Source organism: Electrona antarctica (assembly GCF_951216825.1).
Source record: "Electrona antarctica genome assembly, chromosome: 10".
NCBI classification, from domain to species: Eukaryota; Metazoa; Chordata; class Actinopteri; order Myctophiformes; family Myctophidae; genus Electrona; species Electrona antarctica.
The window spans coordinates 48436193-48453277 of NC_136791.1; the positions used below are offsets into that span (position 1 = coordinate 48436193).

The 17085-nt window shown below is 43.8% G+C and overlaps 1 protein-coding gene across 1 annotated transcript in view; it reads left to right on the forward strand.

Moving 5' to 3' along the window:
- The window catches only part of adam12b (ADAM metallopeptidase domain 12b), a 163472-nt gene that overhangs the window by 136713 nt on the left and 9674 nt on the right, over positions 1-17085 (forward strand). Inside the window, exons 18-21 of the mRNA XM_079511702.1 lie at positions 6106-6214; positions 6986-7124; positions 7572-7680; positions 11002-11259. Coding sequence (XP_079367828.1) covers positions 6106-6214; positions 6986-7124; positions 7572-7680; positions 11002-11259 — 615 coding nt within the window. The remainder of the gene's footprint in view (positions 1-6105; positions 6215-6985; positions 7125-7571; positions 7681-11001; positions 11260-17085) is intronic.

Sequence of the window (17085 nt, forward strand, 5' to 3'; positions counted from 1 at the left end):
AAATGGGTTAAAGTGCTGTCCATCATCTTTTGGCTGCAGATATGATGTGATATGAAGCGCATTGGAGGAGAGCTTAGATGCAATAGGAGCTGTTTTAGGCCCACGGAAGCGAACAGAAACCTGCCAAAAAAAAAGGTTCACTCACTCACTTCGCTCCTTTTATCAATATTTGAAGAGGCCCCTTTTATCTTTTATTTACTTTGTTGCGTATCTCTGTGAATCAAAAGAGTGCCCGGGGCAAGATTTGCTCACAGTATAGTTTTTGAACTTCGGTATTGATTACAGCGCATCTCATGGAGACAGTATAAAATTATATATCAAAGCTAAAGCTTTTTTAGGTTACCTTTACGGTATAATATATGAGTTTTGTTCCTTGTTTCAGGTAAACATCAAACTAAAATAGAAGAATAAAATATCTAGTATCCCGGGGTAAAATAGATAGAGTAAGTGAGGTGGTATTGTGCACCGGGCGGAAGCATGTAATTCTATTCTGTGTTCTGCTGCAGCAGTCATGGAAACTCCACATTCCACTCTTCAACAAATTTACGCTGACGTTGTTCAGATTCATATTTAATCTTCTACTGTCACTTTTGTGAGCTCTTTTTGCCAGAGCTCGCAGCGCAGCCACTTCACGCTCTGTGTAGCCTGTGTGTGTGTCTGTCGCAGTTTACTATGAAAATCTGCATCTCCTGTCAGTCATCGTGACACGCTCCATATATGGCCAATACAGAAGTCATTCCATATGTTGATCTGACATCATTAACCCATTTTGGGCGGGAAACCCTTTTGGTGTTTTCAGCATTCTGTTCTACTTTAGCTATTGAAAAATAGCAGATCTACAAGCTCATAGCGTGCCACCGAGTGGCGCGCTACGAGCTTGTAGGTCTGCTATAAGTCGTGAAAATGTGGCACAAATCTTTGAATATATATTTCAGAGCGAACATTTTTAACTAAAATATTAGCTTCTGGGGGGTCCCTGGAACTACATATTTTGAGATGGGGGGGGGGGGGGGGTCCATGGCCCAATAGAGATAATTCTGGGGGAGCTTGACATGAAAAAGGTTGAGCACCACTGACATAGAAACATGGGTTTTTCAGGAAAAAAAATAGGATTTAGAAGCCTTTTTTTAATCGACTTCAGTCCAAAATGGGTTAAACCTCTAGATCCATACGTCCATATATATGGAGCTGGCCTGTTCTTCTGACATCACAATGATGGACACCGGACAGCAGGACGCATACATCTTCAGCGACCTTGCCCTAAAGGGCGAGGTGACAGCGAAAACTTTGGTGCTAGAGTTAAGCGGATTTGGAGAAAGACTAATAAACGGCGTTAAATGTGTTTAAAAAGGGCCTCGTTACATCCTCCATAATGTAATGGTCAATGTCTGTGTGGATTGGAAATTCAGAGCCATTGGGGTGCAGGCAGTGAGGAGTAGATACATGTCTACAGACAGACATTTCTTTCATTTTATGAAAGGAACTTCTATAAACTACACCTTGCCCTTGGCAATATTCTTTATCTGGTAATACATTTGAGATATCTATATTGAATGGTGAAAGTCATTAATATCCGAGAGGATATTTCGTCATGGGAGTTCCATTACATCACCTTTAACCCATTTTGGGCGTGAACCCCTTATGGTGTTTTAAACATTATGTTATAATTTAGCTATTGAAAAATAGCAGATCTACAAGCTCATAGCGCGCCACCGAGTGCCGCGCTATGAACTTGTAGGTCTGCTATTTTTTTTAAATCGTTAAAATGTGCCTCAAATCTTTCAGAAAATTGTCATGATTTAGATTTTTTTTTTTTTTTTTAATCGACTGAATGGGTTAAAAGCTTATTTGATATGCAGAATAGGCTAGACGAGATACCGTCAGACTTGCTAATGCCATTCAACATTGAGTACTGCAGAAGTGACCACATTGAATAAGTGTATTGTATAGACCTTCACCCATACGGCGTCGATTCATCTTCCATATTTTGAGTTTCGTGTGGCCTGTCTGTTCTAAAGTACCCACCAGTTTAATTTGAAGTAGGTTAAATTAGATTATTCCCTGCTGTCGCTGAGAGAGAACGGTAGCTACTCTTTGTGATGTTAACCTATTTTGGGCGGGAAGCCCTTTTGGTCTTAGCATTATGTTATGCTTTAGCTATTGAAAAATAGCAGATCTACAAGCTCATAGCGCGCCACCGAGTGGCGCGCTACGAGCTTGTAGGTCTGCTATTTTTGAAAAATCGAAGAACGACTGACATAGAAACATAGCTTTTTCAGAAAACTGTCAGGATGTAGAAGACATTTTTAGAATCTGATCTCAGGTCAAAATGGGTTAATTAATGATGGGGGTCATCATGGGTCATCTTTCTTGTCGGGTAATTATTTATCCTTGAACTACAGGTACCTCTGTTATTACAGTTTTATGGATGCACATACATGTTAGGTTGTGTTTTCTAACAAGCACACTCCCATTCGCACATTCATAAAACCTCCCCTCAGCTGTAACATATCATCGAGCAGAAATACAGTCCAAAACCGTTCAGGAAATGGGGGGGGGGGGGGATATCCGTGTTCCAATGGATCCAATGTAGTCATTATTTCGTATCTTGTTAATACTTTTAATTTGTTAAATATTTATAAAGATTTCAACCTATGTTGGGCACGTCATTTTAGTGACAATCTGCCTGTTTTAATAGAAATATCAAAAATAGTAGATCTGCTAGCTCACATTGCTCATGTTGTGAGCTTGTTGGCAATTTTTTTATGACATTGTCATATGACAAAGTATAAAATAGGACATTCATTTATGAAACAAGAATTGATCAATTATCAGTTAATTACCAGTGGCTGCCTTGTATCTCCAGAATTGTTAATTTTTTTTAACAGGATCTGTCGAGGTGACTCTGTAACTGACGGAATGGAACCAAAGGACCCTTTTATAACAATAAACTCTGATGGAAATACAAATGGACTGTTATGGGTCCATTTGGTTGTATTTGTGCACTCTCAGGTAGCACATTCTCCAAGCCATTATATGTCGCACCTCACGCACAGCTGTCGGTTGTAGTGTTGACATTGGCTTGGCAGGTACAAAGAACATCTCTCATAGTCATATGTGTCAAAACCGTGGGGGTCGCGGATCGGCGGGTCCAACGGGGGTCCCTGCGGAGGTCGGCGCGGGGGTCTGCGGTAGTTTGCGGTAGTCTGCGTGGGGGTCCCTGTTTTTAGTTTTTACTACCCCGTTTCGCACCAGTAAGGGGAGGGAGGGGTTAGTTGAATCGTCAATTCGTTCCATTAGATTAGAGTCAGACCATAGACCATTTTATGGTTTTATCCAGAATGAAAACATTCTCTGAGGTAAACGAGTTAGTGTACAAATAGCCACTATAACGTTTTAGTTATTACATATTTGGACTGAATGTTTCCTTTAACCTCGTGTTGGGCTTCTGTTTTCGCCAAAGTCTTTATTGTCTCCACCAGGCCGAAGGCATGGGGAGAGAGTATGTTTTGCACTCCGTCCGTGTGTGTGTCCTTCCTTCCGTCCGTCCGTCCGTCCGTCCTTCCGTCCGTCCGTTATCAGCTAATCTCTGGCACCGTTGGCCCGATCCATGCCAAACTTTGCACACACACTCCCTGGATGCCAACGACGAACCTCTGCCCCAAATATTCCTCAACGGCCTGTTATAGCGCCACCATGAGGCCGATTTAGGCAAAAAACATTTATGTAGATTACTCGTACACATTTTATCCATACATCACACAATTCGTTATACACATCTCCATAGTCATGTGATCAACACGGAGTGGCACCATTTCCCATCTTCCATCCTGATTGGCTAAGATTGGCTTCCAAAGCTCACACGATTGGTCCGTTTCGAACAAAATATCACAAACACAGTGTGCAATTTCCGTGAAATTATACACGCACATTTCCACTAGGCCGAGGACGACATGCCACAATTCTTTTCCCCAAATCAGCCTCACGGTGGCGCTATAACAGGCCAATTCCTGTTTTAGCTATAACTGCATCGATCTGTATACAACTTATGTATGCGCACTCCCTACAGGCCATGGAAAAACATTGTCCCTGCATCGCTCCACATCTGCCGGTCATAGCGCCACCATGAGGCCAATTTCTGCAAAACACATTGCTTATGTTAGTCGCACAGATTTCATCCAAATCTCACGCAAATCGGTCCACATGATCTCTGTAGTCATGTGATCAAGACGAGTCTGTTGGATTTCTCCGATTCTACACTGATTGGCTAAGATTGCCTTCCAAAGTTTTCAGGAGTGGCCCGTTTCGTTCAAAATGCTGCACATGTCCTGCTCATCCAGAATTCTATCCTCAAAGATGCTATGAGTGATCTGGCTCTGCATTTCCTCAACAAAATGAAGAAAATTGTTGCAAAAAACTAAAACAAAAAAACATGTTTATATTATACTCCTAAACATTTTGCCAAACATCTCACACAGTCCTATCCTCCTGGTGGAGACCTGTGCCCAGAAGGGCACTTTTTCTAGTTTGTGTTGTTTCTTTCAACACGGGCTTCACGAGTTCACGTTCCACACCCACTTGTGCGGTGTGGGCTATAGTCTCCGTTTTTACTACCCGGTTTCGCACCAGTGAGGGGAGGGAGGTCCCCTCACTGGTGCGAAACCGGGTAGTAAAAACGGGGACGCGCTTCGGTGTGCTCTGCTTCGCTGCTTTGCGTGACCATTTCGACTATGGCATTGAAAGTGTCTGGTTGCGTCCGTCCCCCCTCTATGGGTTGCGTAGAGAGGCAGCCAATCAGAACTCAGTCAGCGGGTGTCAGTATGACTAGCATGTCAAAGTTTTCATGGGTATTATTCATAGACCAGTGCTTTTCAAGCCACTGGTAAAAACATGAAAAGATGAAATATGCAGATACAAGGTTTCTGTCCAAGAGCAACGATATACATTACATTACATTACATTACATTACATTACATTACATTACATTACAGTCATTTAGCAGACGCTTTTATCCAAAGCGACTTACAATAAGTGTATTCAACATAGGTAGGGAACAAAAACTACTAATCACCAGAAGTCTTTAGTGCATTTTCTGCAAAAACAAGCAACCAAGAGTATACCTAGCGCTAAGGTAAAAGTGCAATATATCAGCTACCTATTTCCTTAAACAGATGAGACAAAATAGCTAAATCAAATGAGCATGAGCTATAACAATTAAGTGTATCGACTAAACAAGATCCAATAAACAATACAACAATAGAAAACAAGCGTTCGTACAACTAGTTAACAACAAGTAGGTCAGGCAGAGAGGAAGGGTAGTGTTTTCACTATATATAAAATATATATATATATATAAATGTATAAAATGCACATGCATGCCCGTACAACTGTGCTAACGCCCTCAGCTGCCTCGAGTGCCTCTTAACCTCGTCACCCGGTCCGTCCTATAGGGAGAGTCCACTGCCGGGAGGCAGGGAAGGCACTTCACCTTCATGTGAGGCCGCGTGAAAACGAGATCCACCCCTAGTCCCACATCTCCCTTCGCCATCTCCCTCCTCCATCTGTCATTCTAGCTGGCATCTGGACTCCATTAGCTCGCTGGGGAATCCTCCTGGATCCCACTCCAGTCCTGGAAGGTCTTCCAGGCTTTCAGGGTTGGGCTCTCCCACACACATGTTTTATCCATTCCATAATCACTTTGGTCCTGCCGGAGCGGTGCTGTTTGTTTGTAAAAAGTGAACCGAGTCTTTTACATGTGGTCCGAGATTCTCTGTTTCATCCTTGGATTTGACAGAGATGGAAGATCCCGTTGTACATAATGAAACGCTAGTTCTTTTATATCTCGGTTATATAGCCGACAAGGAGTATATCAAGTACACCTGGATAGCATATGGTGTACAGGATGTAACAAGACACACGCATACATTAGGATGACAGCTAAATCAACAGACTGGATCATATAAATGTTAAACCAAACTTAACGGCGCTATACTTTACGAAACGATAAACTAAAGTTACAAGAGCTAATGAGGGCCATCTGTTTCCAGTGTTGGATTAACTGACAATGAGCAGGATTGGAATAATACTAGCCTCCATGTTTTGCAGGTGTGTAACAACAAGAGGAACTGCCACTGCGAGGCCCACTGGGCCCCTCCGTTCTGTGACAACGCTGGATTTGGAGGCAGCCTAGACAGCGGGCCAATGAGACTGGCAGGTATTGATAAGGTTTTTGCCCCGTTCTTCTGACAGTAGAGACAGACAATGGCCCCCACACCCAGGAATGAGGTTGACACTCTAATAAAGATACAACACACATATTGGGCCTCGTACTTACATTTTTGATCAGCGTCAGTTGTATTGATTTTTGGCTCGGAATGAGATGTCTGAACTCCCCTTTCCCCTCAGCAATACATCACGCAACATGTACTTCTAAGGGAGGAAAATCCATTATTTTATTTTTTTAAGATGAGAAAAAGCAAAACGGCATGAGGAGAGAAATGTATTGAAGACTGTGACAGCTATAGCTGAGGCCTAGCGATACTGTAGTAACAGCTTCTCCTTGCGTGTGTTCTTCCATTGTTGCATGCTTGTAGATCAGTGGTCCCCAAAGTGGGGTCCGGCTAAATGATAGTTTTGAACCAAATGGACCCTTATGGTCCGAGTTCCATACACTTTCAGAGTTAAATTAATATTGATTTAACAATATAAATTGGGGTCTCAGAGATAGAAATGCCATTAAATGGGGGGTCCGTAGACTAATGCATGTCAAACTGGAGGGGTCCTTGAAATTAAAATGCTTGAGAATCACTGCTAGAGCCGTTAAAAATCTTCTCTTATGGGGGTCCCTGGCATATCTCTTCAAATGGGGGTCTGCGGGGCTAATTAGTGTCTATTTGGGGGTCCTTGACATGAAAAAGTTTGGGAACCAATGCTGTAGATGTGCGTGCATGTGTGTATTAATGTGCACGTTGTCGTATGTTGTCAGCCCACAGCGTGGCGGTCACGGTGGCGATCCTGGTCACCCTGGTCAGCCTGCTGGGAGTCACCTTCCTTGTCTTTCTGAAGAGGAAGACTCTGTTACGCCTCCTCTTCACCAATAAGAAGAGCTCTCTGGAGAAACTCAGGTAACATGGCCACAGCATTACAGTCACGATGTAGCGTGTGGCGCATTTTAATTCAAAAGTAGCCAATATATAAGACCTTCTTACATTTTGGGCGGGAACCCCTTTTGGTGTTAGCATTATGTTATGCTTTAGCTATTGAAAAATAGCAGATCTACAAGCTCGTAGCGCGCCACCGAGTGGCGCGCTACGAGCTTGTAGATCTGCTATTTTTTTTAAACCGAAGAACGACATAGAAACATAGCTTTTTCAGAAAACTGTCAGGATGTAGAAGACATTTTTAGAATCTGATCTCAGGTCAAAATGGATTAATGGGTTATTATAACTTGCAAGGGTTCCAGTGACCCCATATTGTCAGATGTAGCCTCGTCGCTGATGTATCACAAATGCGGTATTGAGTCAGATTGTGTAGCAGGCCCTAAAGATCTCTCCCTGACTGTGTGCATATAGATCTGTGGAGGCCAACAGGCCAAGCAGCCCCACCAGGACCCAGTCTGTGTACAGGGCTTCCCCACAGCGCAGGCCCCCACCTAAACCCTCTGGAGCCAGCATTTACAAGGTGGGTCACAGTGTCTCCAAGCAGCCTAGAGAGTTGCCTTCATCCATCCATCCATCTTCAACCGCTTATCCGTAGTCGGGTCGCGGGGGCAACAGCTCCACCAGAGTGCTCCAGACTTCCCTCTCCAGAGCAACATTAGTGACTTCCTCCTGGGGGGATTCCGAGACGTTCCAAGGCCAGTGAGTCGATGTATTACCTCCAACTGCGCCTTGGTCTGCCCCGGGGTCTCCTCCCAGTGGGACGTGCGTCAAGGACCTCCCTAGGGGAGACGCCCGAGAGGCATCCTAACCAGATGCCCGAACCACCTCAGCTGACTCCTTTCCAGGCGAAGGAGCAGCGGTTATGCCTGTTCCTGCAAAATAGCGTGCGCGTGCGTGCTGTTTAATTTGATTATATGTTCCAAATTATACTCTAATGGAGCCTTGCAACTTATATAACTTGTAACTCAGCCTGGACTCGGAATTGTCATCGCGTTCGATTTGTAAAACGAAACAGGGGGACCATTTTCTTAATCACTTAAGCCTTATATGCTGTACTTAATCATAACATTTAAAAAAGGAAAAATAATTTGACATCTTTTGTCTGCCAAAAATAGAGTTAATGTGGTTATTTAAGTCAGTCTGACCAGAAGAACGGACAAAACATATCCCCACTGGCCATGAAAATGAATGACTGGGAAGGATAGCGATTTAATTCAAAGGAGCTTTTCAAAATATCAAAAGCATATCACAACCATATTGTCAAAAGAAGAGGACAGCACGCCAGATAATTGATTTTGTCAGTCGTTCTTCGATTTTTCAAAAATAGCAGATCTACAAGCTCGTAGCGTGCCACTCGGTGGCGCGCTATGAGCTTGTAGGTCTGCTATTTTTCAATAGCTAAAGCATAACATAATGCTAACACCAAAAGGGGTTCCCGCCCAAAATGGGTTAATCTCTCTTGAAGGACTATTAATCAAGTCGGTATTGTTGGCAGAAGACGGAGAACGTATAATTGAGAGATGGTCCCATTTATACGGATACAGAAACACAGGACACAGTAATCATTACTGCCTATAGCGTTTCTGTCTGCGATAAAGTGTTTCATTCCATTGAGGCATGGGAACACACTTGATTGATTTGGGCACAGAGCAAAAATTGGTTTGGACCTCCTTGTACTTGAATTGATCCGCAGTGAGAGAGATTAATGTGTGATCTGTGCGAGTATAACAAAAATGTGTGTGTGTGTTCAATTCAATTCAATCTTTATTTCAGACTCAGGGGAATTCATATCACAGTAAAAAACAATAATAACAATAAAAAAGAATATAGAAAAACTATAACTATAACTAAGCTATAACTGTTCTGGAAAGTTTGGGGCAGAGGATCATAGTTGGCATCCAGGGAGTGTGTGTGCAAAATTTGGCATCGGCCGGGTTGTTAACGGTGCCAGAGATTAGCTGATAACAGACAGACGGACACACACACAGACAGACTCACACACGGATGGAAAAACATACTCTCTCCCCATGCCTTCGGCCTAGTGGAGACAATTATCATCCTCTGATATAACTTGTATTGTACTGTGATACACTAACGTGAAATACAAATGAAATTAAATGGAATGAAATGAGAGTAAAACCATGTTTACATTGACATTAATATGAACCACAACTGATGCGAAACAGATTGTAGGACACGTACATGTAGCCAGGCAACCAAACATTGCATGACATTACTGGCTAAAGCAGCTTGGATTGGCTCCATAATATGATATCTCATAATGATATCATTGTTTTGAATGTCATGTATGTCCAAAACTGTTACTTTTCAGGGAATCTAAAAAAGCGCCTGTGCTCCAATGGAGCCAATGGAGTTATTTAGTCACAAGCTATGTCTAAAAACCCACAGACGCACTTAACCACTTTCACTTCTTTTTTTTCTTGTAAATCCTCCTTTTGTGCTACATTTCCCTTTTTTTTCCCTTTGTCTTTTTTTTACAGAATGGGTTCCCAGATTGCAAAAAAACGAACTGCAACAAGCTGAATTATGGAGATACAGTGGTTCTGCCAGATGGCAAGAATATATTTCATACAGTATATGTTTTTGTGTTAACCACTTTCAACCTGGCATCCCTATTTTGGGCATGTCATTATAGGCAAAAATAAATCAAGTATAAAATGAGGCGTAAGTTGTTATTGAGCAGACACTTGGCCTGCTAAATAACCGTTGACAATGGACAGGTCATTTGACTGTCTTGGCATACTGTCTGTGGAGTAGATAAAACCCATGGTAGTGTAGAAGCCTTTCCTCTGAGTGGTCATTAGCAGCGTATAGACTGCACCTGCGTTCCTGTTGGAAACAACCTGTCAATTCTAATCACGCGCTGGTCGCTTCACTGATGTCCAGATGTCCAGAGGCCTCACGGCAGCTCCTGTAACCGCAGTCTTGTGCGTGCGTGTGCGTGCGTGTGCACGTACGCGTTGTGCGTGTCAGGCAGGAAATCACTTCCAACTCTTCCAGGTGTTATTATTTTGTTGTGGAGCAGGAGGCTAACAGCTGTTCAGGACATGTGGCGTGTCTCTGGCTTTAACGGGTTTTAGAATGTCAGCTCCAATAATGTTGTATTCCAGCTTTATGGCTCCCACTGACATCGGCTGTTTCACGCTCATAATGGCTTCATGGCCCGGGTGAATTTTTGCTTATTTATCACTCGCTTGCTGCTGCACTTTGAGCTCAGGTACAGTAAAGGCCTTGAATTACTGCACCACGCAAATGCTCCAAGAGGCAGCGGGGATATACAGTAGGAGCAGAAGAGGGATAGTGTGAGTAAGACAAATTGTGTTTGGAAGAAAGAGTGAAGGCTTTAATGGCCGCAATAGATTGGACCTAATTGACCCATTAAACCCAGGAAAGCATCATTGTCATTTTAAATTTCAGCGTTAGTGGGGCCCTGGCACAACACATTGCCATGGCCATGGCCACATATGTATCATTTTAGGGAACTACTGATTTGGAATGCATTTGTAGAAACGGTCTCAGGTTTTAACCCATTTTGGGGCGGGAACCCCTTTTGGTGTTAGTATTATGTTATGCTTTAGCTATTGAAAAATAGCAGATCTACAAGCTCATAGCGCGCCACTGAGTGGCGCGCCACAAGCTTGTAGGTCTGCTATTTTTGAAAAATGACTGACGACTGACATAGAAACATAGCTTTTTCAGAAAACTGTCAGGATGTAGAAGACATTTTTAGAATCTGATCTCAGGTCAAAATGGGTTAATGGGATAATGTAATAACTTCAAATGTCTCTCTCTCTCTCTCTCTCTCTCCCGCTCCCTCCAGCCCTCTCACCTGAGCTCGGAGCCTCTCCTCCCGCCCCACAACTTCCACTCCCACAGCCTGCGCAGACTTCCCCTCTACCAGCCTCTGCACATCAGCCACCCCGTGCCGCTGGTCCTGAATGTGGCGCAGCCCACCCTGCCCCCCGTGCCCCCTCACCACAGAGCCCTGCCCGCCCGCCTCCACGTGGCCAGCTCACCGCCCGCGCCGCTACCCTTCCACAGCCTGCCCCGCCAGCAGCCGTCCTACAGAGTGGACCAGGTTGGTGTGCGTACGGAAAAGACGTTGGCTGTCTGGCATGGAGTGCGTGCGTGCGTGCGTGCGTGCGTGCGTGCGTGCGTGCGTGTGTGTGCGCGTGCGTGCGTGCGCATGGCTGGTTGTGTATCTGTCTATGATTAGATCATTTCGTACCATGCTATAGAAAATGAATTATTGCATGGCAACATGAGCTGTTTTTATCATTAGCCTACTAGAGCAGAGGTTCCCTAACTTTTAAGCTCAAGACCCAAGAAAGAAATTACACATTTGCCCTGGACCGAAACTAGTGAAGTGAAACTATTTTCACTACTTCTTAAACTTTTTCGAACTTTTTTTCTGGGAATGTTTTTTTTTATTTTTAATAATAGTAATAAAATAATAAATAATGATACTAAATGTAGGAAACAAAAAAATAAAGGGACCCATAATGTGTCCGCGACCCACAAATGGGTCCTGACCCAGTGTTTGGGAACCAGTTGTACTAGAGCATGTTATGATTAGTAGAGTTGTTGTGCTACTACTGTAGAGGTAGTAGTAAACAGTGAGGGTGATTCAAAGCTTTCACTCGAGACCGACTCTGCCACACTGGTCAAAACAGCAAAAAACTACATTAAATGCTGCCATTCGGGACCATGACATGTCCAGTTGAAACGGAGCAGATAAACGAAACAGAACGGAACACATCGTTCCGCACTGCGGTCTGCTCGTTTTTTTTTTTTTGCCCACAATTTCGACAGCAGAACTCGATCTTGCCTTGCTCTCTGTGTCCCGTTTCACTGAGCGGGGGCCAGTTTTTGCTGAGCCGACGGTATTGGCTGCAGTGGAGATAGTAAATCCATCTGTCTGCATGCGTTGTTGCTCCATGGCGAAGCATGCCCCCCCCCCCCCCCGTAGCATTGCAGCATTGTATCGTGCCCAACCACACTGCAGAGTGCATGGGTAGATTAAGCCCTTTTGGGTGGGAACCCCTTTTTGGTGTTAGCATTATGTTGTGCTTTAGCTATTGAAAAATAGCAGATCTACAAGCTCATAGCGCGCCACCGAGTGGCGCGCTACGAGCTTGTAGGTCTGCTATTTTTGAAAATTCGAAGAACGACTGACATAGAAACATAGCTTTTTCAGAAAACTGTCAGGATGTAGAAGACATTTTTAGAATCTGATCTCAGGTCAAAATGGGTTAAGCCCTATGTACTTCGTCGTACAACAAGTAGTGAAAACAGCAGATCTATACAAGCTCACAATGCCTCATATTACCGCATGCTGTGAGCGTGTAGGTCTGCAGTTTATGCAATTTGTTTTGACGACGTGCCCAAAAATTGAGATGCCAGGTTGAAAGCGGTTAACAGATGGGTGGCTTCGTACCAGATGTTCGGCCATATAGCGTAAAAAGATGCAGGAAGGTATACACTTCCCAACGTGCCCTGCCTGCCCCCCCGAGGTAATGACTAACCATGGCGTACAGGTAACAGATGGTTCTCATATCCCATGATGGACGTTTTGTTGGTGTCCATATAAGACATGGCAGTGCGTTGCCCTTGGTAGCAGTGACCGTGGCGTCGTTGCAACAAACACAAATATACACTTTTAGTGGGAGCGTAGTGTTTACATTAACCCATTTTGACCTGACGTTGACATTTTTTTTTCTGAAAAACCTCAAATTTCTATATCAGTGGTTCTCAATATTTCATGTCAAGGACCCCAAAGATTATATGTATTAGGCCGCCGACCCCCATCTGAAAATATGTTGTTCCAGGGACCTCCCCCAGAAGCAAAGATTTGAGTTGGAAACTCTGAAAGAATACATATTCAAAGATTTGTGCCACATTTTCACGATTTTTCAAAAATAGCAGACCTACAAGCTCATAGCGCGCCACTCGGTGGCGCGCTATGAGCTTGTAGATCTGCTGTTTTTCAATAGCTAAAGTATAACATAATTAATGCTATAAACACCAAATGGGATTCCCGTCTAGAATGGTTTAAAACAGACTGCTACGTTGCTTGCCAAGACAATGAAACGCACCTGTGCCTAAAGAAAGACTACTCGCTCGTTTGTCTTTAATCAAACAGAAGGTGCCACATAATAGGCAGAGGGCTAACGATGCGTTCCACCCAACACTAGATGGAGATTCTGTTTTGATTCTTAGCCAGCGAAAACAAATGGGGTAGATTTTTCAAAGGATCACATGTTTACCGCTGACACAACCTGCTTGCTTGCCATTCTGTTGTGGAGTTCAGTCTCTTCCATCAAGAAGGTTTTTATTTAACTATAAGGTACAAGACATACAGGCCAGGCCATCCTCCTGGTAGCTCTTCCTTGTACCTGTAATAATAAAACAAGAAACACAATGTTTCTTGTCTTACCAGGCCTAATAGCTTTACTGTAACTTCATGCGTTGTGAAATGTTTTGAGTGGGTTGTTGTTGCACCAGCTGCACCTGAGTAGACGGGTTCTCCTTTCAGGACCCCTTGTAGTTCACTCATAGAAAGACTGTAGGAGTTGATGATGCAGGACTGTATACTACTAGAATTTCGCGGGCCTTCGGCCCGCTCATCCCAGAGTTGCGTTGCCCCGCGTTGCGATACAGAAGTCCACAGTGACACGCGTTGTATGCAGCTGTTTTGTGTTGTAGCGCGTGCGCTCGTGTGCGTGTAGTGTTGGTGTTGTTGTTCTTATCCATATATGCGCCTCGGTTCGTCCCGTTTGTTCCACGGCAGGTGTCGACGCTAGGGCATTAACCAAACGTGATTTTTGATAGTCGACACGAATACCATCAAAATCGGTTTATAATCGATTAGTCGGCGGTAAAATATGATATTTTTTTCCATCCAATCAAGCATTAAAACATCGTGTTCTGAAACGGCCAGTGCGAGTGAAGGATTAACTGCAAAACAGAGCCAGTGAATGCAGGCCGAGTGGAATAGTAAGAGAGTGGCGACACGCTTTGATCTCACCACAAAGCGGGGTACTAGATTACGCTGAATGCCGCTCTGATTGGCCGAAATTCATCAGCTGTTAAAAGTCAAGTCAAAGTTGCAAGTCCACAATGACTCACGGATGGACGCGCTGTGAGCTTGTAGATCTGCTATTTTTGATGCGCAAGACCTTTCTACGGCGCAGCATAGCATGTTACGTTGCTGAAAATGTTTGTTGAGACGGAGGAGGAGGAGGAGGAATAAATGATGCGATGTTTTTCATACAACCCTAAATGTTCAACAACAGTTCCTTTGGTTTTTAGAAGGAGCTACAAGCTAGGAAGAGGTTATGATTACATACTAGGCTTGCTACCGTAGCTAGCAGGCTTACCAGGCTATGAATCAGATGATCAACTACTTCACTCAATCGCGACTATTATAACTATGATCGCGCGGCATAGCTGTTTGTTTTTAATAATGCCGCACGCCTGCACTTTTGTTGGATAAGCATGAAGAAAGATGAATAAGAAAAAGAAACATGAAATCACGGCAAGAGCTACTGTAGTTTGACTGTCACCAAACTGGATATTATTGGGCAGAGTGAGGAGGGACAGGCTGCGATACTACTGTACCGGACGAAACGACGACACGTCTCCAATCTAACTTGTTGAACAAACTACAGTAATATTGTAATAAACTCACCAATAGTAAAAGTATTTACACACTGTAGTTGTCCCCATTGAGCGTATGAGCCTATGAGGCATATGCTTTTTGAAAATCTGTCTTAAATGTTGCCAGTGCAGCCAGCCACCGCCGCCCACCGCACCTACACGAGTGACGGTGACAGCAAAACCCACGTACAGTCGGCTTGTATATGATATGAAAACAATCAGCCAGGAAGGGATTAGTACTTAAGTTAGAGAACTACCAACAAAACAACAGAGCTCACAGCTGCATGTCTGCTGTAAAAAAATAATAATAATCATAACAAATATTAAAAATAATATTAACGATTACTCGATTTTTGATTTACAGTGTCGACTACCGTTTTGCTAGTCGACTAGTCGACTAATCGATTTTTATGTTAATGCCCTAGTCGACGCAGTCGTTTGCGCAATGTTCGTGTTTGCATGATTTTAACTGTGTATGTAATCGCGGCGCTCTCCATCCAAGTTAGAATCAGTGTGCGGTGTGTTGTTGTTCTTCTTCTTCTACTTTTGTTTGCCGGCAGGCTGTTCAATGTGTGTGTGTGTGTGTGTGTGTGCGTGTGTGTGTGTGTGTTGACATGTAGTAACGGATGGGTATTATTATTATGTGTTGTATTTTCACATCAAAGAAAGTTAATGTAAATGAAAATAAGCAGACATGAAACTGCTTTTGACTGTTTTTGTTTACTTACAATAAATTACTGTTTTTGGAGAGCAAAAGATGTTGAGAATGGAGCAGAACATACTGTAGTATATTTTTTGGGGGACCTTGACTGCATTATAGTAGGGCTACAATCTTTTGGATTGCGGATTGCAGTGACCCCACATTGTTTGTTCGGGAACAATATTTGTAGTTACAATGAGGGCGACATGAGGCGAAGGGAGAGAAACACTTCGCCTCTCTCCAGTCCGTGCGTATGGTGCTGGTACGGATCGCATCGCTGACTGACATAAACACACGGTTACAATTCAGAGGCACTTCAATAAGAAAACTCAACTAATAACGCTTGTGTGTGTTAATCTGGCCGATGCTGACGTTAGTATATAATGTTTAGATTGTTTTCCTGGCTGAATAACAACGGATCGCATCGCTGACTGACATAAACACTCCAATGCAGAGGCACCCCGCACGCACGCACACACACACAGTCACACACACACACACACACACAGAGAATCCATGCGCGTCGGTGCGTCGCAGTTGTCATGTTTCCATTAATTAAACGGGTCGCGCAATTGTCGTGTTTACATTAATGAAACTGGTGGTGCAATTGTCGTGTTTGCATGAATTAAACGGTGTATGTATGTAATCGCGCCGCTGTCCATCCAAGTCCGAATGTGTGTGTGTGTGTGTGTGGGACTGTGTGTGTTGTGGAAGACGGGGAACAATGTTGCCAGGGTCGTGAATTGTAAGCGAGTTGTAGTGTGTGTAAGTAGCGTGGTGAAAGGCTTTGTTTCTGGGTCTGTTTGCTTGTTTCTGGGCCTGTTTTCATAGACCTGGCAACAGTGGCCCGTGTGTGTGTGAGTAGTGTTGTGTTCGTGTTGTTCTTCTAATGTGTGTGTGTGTAGCATGTAACTTCCGGTGTTGCAATCGGACGTAACAGAAAAACTGTCGTGGGTGACGTGGTTGGCTTTGAGCAAATGGGAGAGGGGATGTAGTGTTGCCAGGTCCGCGTATTGTAAGCGAGTGGTAGTGTGTGTAAGTAGCGTGTTGAATGGCATTATTTCTGGGCTTGTTGTCATAGACGTGGCAACAAATTAGGCGGGGGTGTCGGTGCTTGTGGCGTGTTTGTGTTTATTATTGATATTGATATTGTTTGTGAGTGTGGACGGGAGCCGGCTTTAGTGGCAGTGCAATGACAATTTTTACGCGGGTGGTGTTGAGTGTGGGCGTGGGGCGCGACATGAGGAGATAGCCGTGGATCGACGCGGAGGGTAAGTCGTGTTGTTGCAGTGTGTGTTGCTCCTGCTTCGGCTTCGGCACCCAGCGTGTCAGTGGCGTAGTAGCTGGTGACTTTGGGTATTGGGTTGCGTACATGTTTTCAATTGTATAATAGATACATGCTTCAGTTCCCAACTCTTTAGAGGTCACCGTTGAAAAGAGAAGTAGAACTAAGCTGCAGACTGCTCTACATTGTGAATGCCATCTTTTATTTAGTATTTTGAATGGTCTTACTCTTAGAAGTACATTCATTCACCGGCTTAGGGT